Below are 10656 nucleotides of genomic sequence, written 5' to 3'. Positions count from 1 at the left end.
CAGCCTGGCCAACATGGCAAAACCCCATCTCTACTCAAAAAAAGAAAGGAAGGAAGAAAGAAAGAAAGAGAGAGACAGAGAGAGAAAGGGAGGGAGGGAGGGAGGGAGGGAGGGAGGGAGGGAAGGAAGGAAGGAAGGAAGGAAGGAAGGAAGGAAGGAAGGAAGGAAGGAAGGAAGGAAGGAAGGAGAAAGACAAGTAAATAAAAAGAAAAAAGAAAAGAAAGACAAGTAAATAAAAAGAAGAAAAATAAAGTCCCTTGCTTACAGCAAAATGATGAGTGATGCCTGCAGTGTGGAAAGAGTGGGGGTGAAAATCACCACTCTATAAAAACCGCTGTAGTAATGATGGTTCAGGCGAGAATCATCAATAGATGTCAAATCCAGAAGGGAAATACTGACGGAAAATATTAATGTTTGTATGGTCTTAAAGTACTTCCCACTTATTTGTGGTAAAGAAAACAACAGTAACTACACAGTGGAAAAATCAATCATTTTGGTTAAGGATGAAAATTGAGGGGCAGATGACCATGTGTCTCTCTAAATGCCACTGTCTTAAGAAGAATAGAAACTACTTACGTAGTATACTGGCCAAGAATGCATAACCTGAATCTAATCATGAGGAAACACTAGAAAAGTACAATATGAGCACTTTGGGAGGCCAAGGTGGACGGATCACCAGGTCAGGAGTCTGGCCAACATAGTGAAACCCCACCTCTCCTAAAAATACAAAAAGTAAGCCGGGTGTGGTGGCGGGTGCCTGTAATTCCAGCTACTCGGGAGGCTTAGGCAGAAGAACAGTGTGAACCCAGGAATCAGAGGTTGCAGTGAGCCGAGATCACACCATTGCACTCCAGCCCAGGCGACAGTGCAAGGCTCTGTCTCAAAAAAAAAAAAGGACAATATGAGAAATACTCTATTTTAAAACAAAGACACAAAGACTATTCCTCAAAAACATCAAGGTCAAAACAAAAAGGACAAAGAAAAGCTGAGGAACTGCTCCAGATTACATGTGACTGAAGACACATGAGGGCTAAATGCAACGCCTGATCCTGGACTGGATGATGCACCAGAGTCACAAAGCACCATGAAGGACATTACAGAATCAACTGACAAAATTAGAACACGGAAAGTTAAATTTAATAAAACTGCTAGCTATACTGTGGTTTTACAGAATATCCTTTTTCTTGGAAACTACTTACGTTTATTTGTGGGAAAAGGTATTTCTTCGATATATGCAACTTACTCTCAAATGGTTTAAGGAAAACCTATTGTGTACTGCACACGCACACCCCAAACACAGAGTGCAGATAATAAAGCAAATGGTACAAATGTTAACAATGGGTGTATTTCAAAAAACATTAGTATGTTTTGTGTTAATCTTGCAACTTTATAAATTTGAAATTACTTTCAAATAAAAATTGTTGAAAAGCCACATAAATTTTTTTTTAATTTTAAAAATGTAGAACATGCTCATGCCTGTAGTCTCAGCACTTTGGGAAGCCAAAGCGGGTGGATCCCAAGGTCAGGAGTCAGAGACCATCTGGCTAAGATGGCGAAACCCTGACTCTACTAAAAATACAAAAATTAGCTGGGAGCAGTGGCAGGCGCCTGTAATCCCAGCTACTTGGGAGGCTGAGGCAGCAGAATTGGTTGAACCCTGGAGGCAGAGGTTGCAGTGAGCCAAGATCGCAGCACTGCACTCCAGCCTGGGCAACAGAGTGAGACTCCGTCTCAAAAAAAAGAAAAGAAAAAGTAGAACATAAAGCCACATTTTCCCGTTTTGTTTTTTTGTTTTTAAGGCTAGTCAGGTGAAGCAGGAGGAGTGGAAAATCCCCCTATGTTCTTCACCTATAAAAATGGAATGCTATAAAATACTCTAAAACAGAAGGGGTCAAACCATTGCACAGCTCTCTCATTAAAGCATCCGCATTAATTATTTTATTAGCTACCTCATTAAGTTCAAATCCTGTAATGGCCATTGGAAGATAAAAGAAACACAACAAGGCAAAGGAAAGGCATCAGTGATAACAAGAACAAGACAGCTTTCACTTTTCTAAGACATAGATTCCAGACCAAAAAAAAAAGTTTAGAAGAGCTTTGAAGCACCTAACTTCCTATTGAACATAATATTTTAAAAGATAAGCTCTGGGGCCAGGCGCGGTGGCTCATGCCTGTAATCCCAGCACTTTGGGAGGCCAAGGCGGGCGGATCACAAGGTCAGGAGATCGAGACCATCTGGCTAACACGGTGAAACCCTGTCTCTACTAAAAATATAAAAATTAGCTGGGCATGGTGGCAGGTGCCTGCAGTCCCAGCTACTCGGGAGGCTGAGGCAGGAGAATGGCGTGAACCCGAGAGGCAGAGCCTGCAGTGAGCCGAGATGGCGCCACTGCACTCCAGCCTGGGCAACAGAATGAGACTGTCTCAAAAAACAAACAAAAAAAGATATGCTTAGGGTAAAACTTATCCCAACTGACTTCTCTGTTTTGCATTAAACTTACATACAATCAAGTCACAAGGGTGAATAATGCTATATCACGGCCGGGCAAAGTGGCTCATGCCTGTAATCCCAGCACTTTGGGAGGCCGAGGTGAGTGGATCACTTGAGGTCAGGAGTTCGAGACCAGTCCGGACAACATGGTAAAACCCCATCTCTACTAAAAATACAAAAATTAGCTGGGCATGGTAGCCGGTGCCTGTAGTCCCAGCTACTTGGGAGGCTGAGGCAGAAGAATCGCTTGAACCCGGGAGGCGGAGGTTGAAGTGAGCCGAGATGGTGCCATTGCACTCCAGCTTGGGTGAGAAGAGCAAAAAACTCCTTCTCAGAAAAAAATGAATAAATTTAAAAAATAATGCTATATCATAAGAAGACTCTGTTTTAAAATCAGACCAAACTGCCTAAACCAATATTGGAACACTAGTGAAAATAGTTTTAATCTTAGAAGAGACCTCCCAAAGCTGTATTTTAATTTACTACTTTCTCTCTCATGAGGGAGATTTTCTTTAAAGCACAAAGCAAAGAAACTTACAGTTCATCTCGTTGTCTCTGGGACAGCACCATCTTGGCTGTAACGTCAAGCTTATCTGATATAGTGGTAATGTCCCTCCTTTGGGAAATCAAAAAGCTTTTTGATCCGTGGACTTATAATTTAAATATGCCACCAAGTGTCTTCCACACAGGGGGAAATGATTCTTTTACAAATGAATCCAACTAGTAACCAGGAGATATTCAACAAGTAAGATTCATTCCACCTAAGGAGAAAGAGAGAAGAAAAAAAAAGATTATTTCACTTAAAATTTATTTCTAAATTATTAGTTGTAGTACTCACTTTCAAAGATAAAATTTATTGTGATGTTAGTATAAATATCAGATGATCATTTTCAACTTACAGTAAAAGTCAGCTAATGTCAAAAACCATACTGTTTTATGTCTCTTAAATTAATAATTCAATGAGCCAAAACAGCATTACTTTTAAATTTAACATACATTTACCCAATCCCAATCATGTTAACCTGCCAGATACACTTGATTTCAAATATTAACATATAACTCTAAAAGACTGTAATTCTCTCTTAGAGACAAAAAGTAAAATTTCAAATTTACAAAAAAGGTAAAACAGATAAGGGTTTCATGAACTGCACAAGCCCAACAGTGCCAACTATAACTGAAGTAACCTTCAATGTTAAATGTTAGTCACCAAAAACCTGAGAATGGCCCGTACTTTTTTTTTTTTTTTTGGAGACAGGTTCTCACACAGGTTGGAGTGCGCAGTGCCATGATCACAGCTTATGGCAGCCTTTCCCCTCTGGGCTTAAGCGATCCTCCCACCTCAGCCTCCCAAGCAGCTGGGACTACAGGCACACACCACCATGCCCAGTCAATTTTTAATTTTTTTGTTGTAGAGACAGGTCTCCCTACGTTGCTGATCTCAAACTCCTGTGTTCATGGGATCCTCCCGCCTCAGCCTCCCAAAGTGCTACAATCTTATGCTCTCTTAACCAATGCACCGAACAAAGAAACGTATTTGAGATGGTCTTATTTAAAATAGAGGCTACCAGTGTATATAAAATTCGACTGGAAGAGGCAATTCAAAGCAATAAAAAAAAACCATCCTCCAAATGATATGAAATCAACATATAATGAAGACCCTGTGGGATAACCAATCTAGAAACCTATCATGGACAGAAGAGTTAAGGACTATTTCCTGAGTACCTTTCAAATACCATTGTAGTCACTGCTCCAGGCACTGGGAATACAGTAATGAATAAGCCAGTGAAGAAAGAAAAATGAGAGGCAGGTGTGGTGGCTCACACATGTAATCCCAGCACTTTGGGAGGTTAAGGCAGGAGGATCACTTGAGCCCAGGAGTTCAAGACCAGCCTGGGAAACATAGGAGACCCCGTTTCTACCGAAAATGTTTAAAATTAGGTAGGTGTGACGCCGTATGCTTACTTCAGAAGCTAAGCCAGGAGGAGTGCTCGTCACCCAGGAGTTCAAGGTTATGGTAAGGTAAAATCATGCCACTGCACTCCAGTCAAGGTGACAAAGCGAGACCCAATTTCTTTTAAAGGCGGGGGGAGGAGGGGAAGCATACCTTGGGGTTTCAAATATGAGCCCTGAGGCCAGGCGTGGCGGCTCATGCCTGTAATCCCGGCACTTTGGGAGGCTGAGGCGGGCGGACCACTGAGGTCATCAGGAGTTTGCGACCAGCCTGGCCAACATGGTGAAACCCTGTCTCTACTAAAAATACAAAAATTTGGCCGGGCGCGGTGGCTCATGCCTGGAATCCCAGCACTTTGGGGGGCTGAGGCGGGTGGATCACGAGGTCAGGAGATCAAGGCCATCCTGGCTAACACGGTGAAACCCCATCTCTACTAAAAATGCAAAAAATTAGCCAGGCATGGCGGCGGGCGCCTGTAGTCCCAGCTACTTGGGAGGCTGAGGCAGGAGAATGGCGGGAACCCGGGAGGCGGAGCTTGCAGTGAGCCAAGATCACGCCACTGCACTCCAGACTGGGCGACTGAGCAAGACTCTATCTCAAAAAAAAAAAAAAAAAAAAATTTGCCAGAAATCGCTTGAATCTGGGAGGCAGAGGTTGCAGTGAGCCGATATCATGCCACTGCACTCCAGCCTGCGCAACAGAGGGAGGCTGTGTCTCAAAAACAAACAAACAAACAAAAAACGAACATGAGTCCTGAGTGACAGTGACAGCTCAGGTGCTCGCTATGGCAACTGCTATTTCATTAGAGATCCTTATCTGAAGAACAATTCTAGTAAATATAAGCAGGAATTTATTTTGTAATCCTTAATGACTCTTCTGACCTGGAGCCCAGCTAACTACAAACCACAGCCGAAAGCCATCACTATCACTCCATCTAAATTCTGAGAAATATGATTGGTATCACTAAGAAATAGTGGAAGTGGAACCAAACACAACAGACAACCCAGTAAATCATACTTCTTCGGTACTTAATAACGCCCAATTGTTCAAGCCTCACTCTTCCTCATAGTTTTCTTTTTTGAGATGGCGTCTTATTTTGTTGTCCAGGCTGGCTACAGTGGCAGCATAATCATGGTTCATTGCAGTCTCAACCTGCTGGGCTCAGGTATCCCCCAACCTCAGTCTCTTGAGTAGCTAAGTCAACAGGCATGTGCCACCAACCCCAGCTAATTTTCTGTGTGTGTGTGTGTGTGTGTGTGTGTGTGTGTGTGTCTGTGTCTGTAGAGGCTGGGTTTTGCCACGTTGCCCAGGCTGGTCTCAAATTTCTGAACTCAAGCAATCCTCCTGCCTTGGCCTCCCAAAGTCCTAAGATTACATGCATGAGTCACCATGCCTGGTCCAATTATATAGAGTGAAAATGAGGTATGGCAAAAATCCCTGCTTTAATCAGAAAAAAACCCCCCACTATATTATGTATATTGCAGAGTCCAATTTAATAATAAACAGACCTCTGCTAGCCAAAAAAGCAAATCAATGTACAAGAATAATGACAGTGTTGTGAATGGTGGCTCATGCCTGTAATCCCAACACTTTCGGAGGCTGAGGTGGGAGGACTGCTTAAGCCCAAGAGTTTGAGACCAGCCTGGGAAACACAGCGAGACCCTGTCTCTACAAGAAGTAAAAAAAATTGGCCAGGCATGGTGGCACACGCCTGTAGTCAGTCCCAGCTACTCAGGAGGCAGAGGCAGAAAGGCTGCTTGAGCCCAGGAGGTCAAGACTGCAGTGAACCATGACTGTGGCACTGTACTCCAGGCTGGGTGCCAGAAAGAAACTGTCTCTTAAGAAATAAAAATAAAAGAATGATGACAGTACTGGCACAGTAGGATTATCTAATAATGATAAAACACATACACAAATCATTAAATATACTGGTGTACTGAACAAACTTATTCATTCAACAAACATATAAAGAACACTTAATTTATATTATGTGCTAGGTATTGTCTTAAATACCATGTTTAATGGGGAAAAGGACTTGGTCTCTTTTTTTGGAGACAGAGTTTCACTCTTGTCACTCAGCCTGGAGTGCAGTGGTGCAATCTCAGCTCACTGCAACCTCCACCTCCCAGTTTCAAGTGATTCTCCTGCCTCAGCCTCCTGAGTAGCTGAGATTACAGGCAGCCACCACCATGCCTGGCCAAATTTTGTATTTTTAGTAGAGACGGGGTTTCACCATGTTCGCCAGGCTGGTTTCAAACTCTTGACTTCAAGTGATCCGCCCGCCTTGGTCTCCCAAAGTGCTGGGATTACAGGCGTGAGCCACCGCGCCCGGCTGGACTTGGTCTTTAATTCAAGAAGTTACAGTCTACTGCAAGAGTCAGCCAAGAGGGCAATTAAAACAGCGTGAATAATGTCACAAGTATTGCCACCTGTGGGCGATGGCGCAGGACGAAGCTCAGCAAGCAAACAGGCCACAAAATAAACTCAGGTCTTTATAATTTATCCCAGGGCCAATGGGGAGCCATTAGGTAAGTTTTTTAGAAAAAAAAATCACTCTCATTTACATAGTGAAGAATAGACCAGAAAGGAAGCTTGCAGTAATGAAGGTGACAGATGACAGAGGTCTATGTTAGGACAACAGGAGTAAATAAAGAGAATGAGATGCATTTAAGTTGTTTACTGGGTAAATCTTACAGGACTAGTGACTCAATGTGGACAGTCAGAAAGGGAGAAAGTCAGTCAAGGAGTCAAGTGATTTCTGGCTTACAACTAAGTTGAGACGGAGCGCAGTGGCTCATGCCTGTAATCTCAGGACTTTGGGAGGCCAAGGTGGGTGGATCAAGCCAAGAGAGTATTTCAAGGAAGCAATCAACAGTATCCAAAGCTGTCCAACTATCAAGCAAACTATGGTTGGATAGGTCTGTTGTATTCAGCAAGGAGCTCATTGATAACCTTGATGAGAATGGTTTCACATGGCAGAAATATTTAAATGAGGAAAGAGATGAAGCAGAGGTGGTACCATAAACAAATATTTTTAAAGTAGATGAAAATACTGAAAAGCAGTTTTTCTCTGTTTTTTTCCCCCCAGACAAATTAGATACTTAAATCCTAATAATCTAGGTATGACGCCTTACAACTTAGAAAAAAAAAGAGAGAGAGAAATCCTGGCTGGGCGGGGTAGCTCATGCCTGTAATCCCAGCGCTTTGGGAGGCCCAGGCAGGTGGATCACCTGAGGTCAGGAGTTCGAGACCAGCCTGACTAACATGGCGAAACCCCATCTCTACTAAAAATACAAAAATTAGCCAGTCATGGTAGTAGGCACCTGCAATCCCAGCTACTCGGGAGGCTGAGGGAGGAGAAGCGCTGGAACCTGGGAAGCAGAGGTTGCAGTGAGCTGAGACTGCATCACTGCACTCCATTCCCGGCAACAGAGTGAAACTCCAGCTCAAAAGAAAAAGAAAAAGAAAAAAGAAATCTTGATGGTGGAGAAGAAGACCATAGGAGAACTGAAGAAAGGATTAACCAAAGCCTAGTAAAACAACAAGACAACCAGATCACGGCATGATTACAGTTCTGTATCTATGTAATTGTACTTTATATTGGTGTAGTGATGGAATAACAACTACCACCTATGAAGTATTCTTGCCACAAAAATCAAACATGAATCAAGCCTCTGGCTTCAACTATCAATCTGCAAGAAGGATAGAGGGTAGATAAATACAGTGTACACCTCAGTATCCACGGGGCAATGGTTCTGGGACCTCCAGGATTTTGATACCCGAGGTTGCTCAAGTCCCTGATATAAAATGGTGTAGTATTTTCATATAACCTATGCATATCTTCCCCTATAATATAAATCATCTCTGGATTACATATAACACTCAATACAATGTAAATATTATATAAATAGTTGTTATATTATTAAGAGAATGACAAGAATAAAAGTCTGTATATATTCACTACAGATGTATTTTTTTTCTAATGTTTTCGATCCGGGATTGAACTCACAGACGCAGAACCCACAGATACAGAGGACCAACTCTATGTCACAGAACACCACGAGGATACAATCAGCAAAATCTAGACCGTGAAAAGTCCTAGAACAAATGACCAAGTTTCTTCAATAAATACCAAGGGAAGAAAAAAGAGAAAGGGAAACCTATGGATCCACTGAGACAAGTGACATATCAACCAACTGCAATTTATAGACTTAATTTAGATCTAGATTTGGACAAATTGTAAAATAAACCAGTGAACAAACTTGGAGAAATCTGAACACTGGCTGGACATCTGGTAATACTAAATAACTGAATTTTTTAAGAAGTCATAACAGTATTGTGGTTATTTTTAAAACTCTTTCAGAAATACACAATGAGGCTGAGTGTGGAGGCTCACGCCTGAAATCCCAAGATGTCGGGAGGCCAAGGCAGGAGGATTGCTTGAGGCCAGGAGTTCAAGACCAGCCTGAGCAACACAGCAAGACCCCATCTCTACAAAAAGAAGATACACAATGAAAAAAACTACATCAAATCAAAGTAAAATCACACCACGTCTGTGACTTCGGTAATGACAGTGAATGAGACAGATACATGAAACAAGACAGGCTTTGAACTGCTAACTGTTGAGGCTAGGTAATGGGTACATAAGGGTTCATTACACTATTCTCTAACTTTGTGTAAGGGTCTGACGTTTTCCATAATAAAACATTTTTTAAAAATCAGGAGGAGAGGAATTAAAGGATCATGGCAGACGGGAGGCAGGACTAGATTGCAGCTCCAGACAGAGCAGCATGCAGAGGCTTGCACTGTGAATTTTAGCTCCAGATCCACTGCAAGAACAAACCAGCAGTCCCAAGAGGATCCACAGACCCTCTGAAAGAAGCGGATTGCTCCTGCAGGACCCGAGAGACATCCCAAGTACTGTGAGTGCCCCAACTGCGGAATTGAGAAAGGAAGCCCCTCCTCTCCTGAGCATACCCCCCACTAGAAAAACTGAAGGTCTGTTTGCGGTTGAAGTTTCAGACTTTAACTTAGAGAGCCAAGCGAAATGCAGGGGTAGAGGAAGCAGCAAAAAGGCCCTGGGAGCTCACTGGGTCCCCAAGCAGCCCATTCTTGCCTGGTACCACAGGGAGGGTGGCCAGAGGAGCAAGGGGTAAAACCCCACAGGAAGACGGAATTCTCTAGCCAAATTTTGTACCCATTTGAATGGGGTGGGGAGCCTCCTGGACAGAACTCAGGGGAGGGTGCAAATCCGGCATGCAGACATCACAGGCTGGGGAAGAACTAAAGCCCTTTTCTTTCACTGCTGGCAGCCTGGGCCAAGTTTTCTTTTTCCTTTTCTTTCTTTCTTTTTTTTTTTTTTGAGACAGAGTATCTTGCTCTGTTACCCAGGCTGGAGTGCAGTGGTCCCACCTTGGCTCACCACACCCTCTGCCTCCCGGGTTCTAGCGATTCTCCTGCCTCAGCCTCCCAAAGCTGGGACTACAAGCACACGCCACCACACCTGGCTAATTTTTGTATTTTTAGTAGAGACAAGGTTTCACCGTGTTAGTCAGGCTAGTTTCGAACTCATGACCTCAGGTGATCCACCGCCTCAGCCTCCCAAAGTGCTGGGATTGCAGGCGTGGGCCACTGCGCTTGGCCTTGTCATAATTTTTAATGACTGCGTGATATTTGATCATGTGGATGTACTATTTTTAACAATCTTTTATTGCTAGATATTTAAATCATGTCTATTTTCAATTACCAGCTTGAAGACAGTAACCCAACCTAACAAAGACAAAGAAAAAAGAATAAGAATATATGAACAAAGCCTCCAAGAAGTCTGGGATTATGTTAAATGACCAAACCTAAGAATAATCGGTGTTCCTGAGGAAGAAGAGAATTCTAAAAGCTTGAAAAACATATTTGGGAGAATAACTGAGGAACCTCCCCAGGCCTTGCTAGAGACCTAGACATCCAAATACAAGAAGCACAAGGAACACCTGGGAAAGTCACTGCAAAAAGATCTTCACTAGGCACACTGTCATCAGGTTATCCAAATTTAAGAGGAAGGAAAGAATCTTAAGAACTGTGAGGGCCGGGCGCAGTGGCTCAAGCCTGTAATCCCAGCACTTTGGGAGGCCGAGACGGGCGGATCACGAGGTCAGGAGATCAAGACCATCCTGGCTAACACGGTGAAACCTCATCTCTACTAAAAATACAAAAACTAGCC

General features: G+C 43.1%; 1 protein-coding gene across 1 annotated transcript in view; it reads right to left on the bottom strand.

Annotated features, from left to right (window-relative positions):
• Positions 1–10656, bottom strand: part of PAFAH1B1 (platelet activating factor acetylhydrolase 1b regulatory subunit 1) — a 107901-nt gene that overhangs the window by 51805 nt on the left and 45440 nt on the right. The window contains exon 2 of the mRNA XM_023184743.1: positions 3030–3252. Coding sequence (XP_023040511.1) covers positions 3030–3061 — 32 coding nt within the window. The 5' untranslated portion in view covers positions 3062–3252. The remainder of the gene's footprint in view (positions 1–3029; positions 3253–10656) is intronic.

The sequence above is a fragment of the Piliocolobus tephrosceles genome, chromosome 16 (genome assembly GCF_002776525.5).
Source record: "Piliocolobus tephrosceles isolate RC106 chromosome 16, ASM277652v3, whole genome shotgun sequence".
Classification (NCBI taxonomy): domain Eukaryota; kingdom Metazoa; phylum Chordata; class Mammalia; order Primates; family Cercopithecidae; genus Piliocolobus; species Piliocolobus tephrosceles.
Note: the sequence above shows the minus strand (reverse complement) of the source record. Positions and strands in the feature narration are given on the sequence as shown.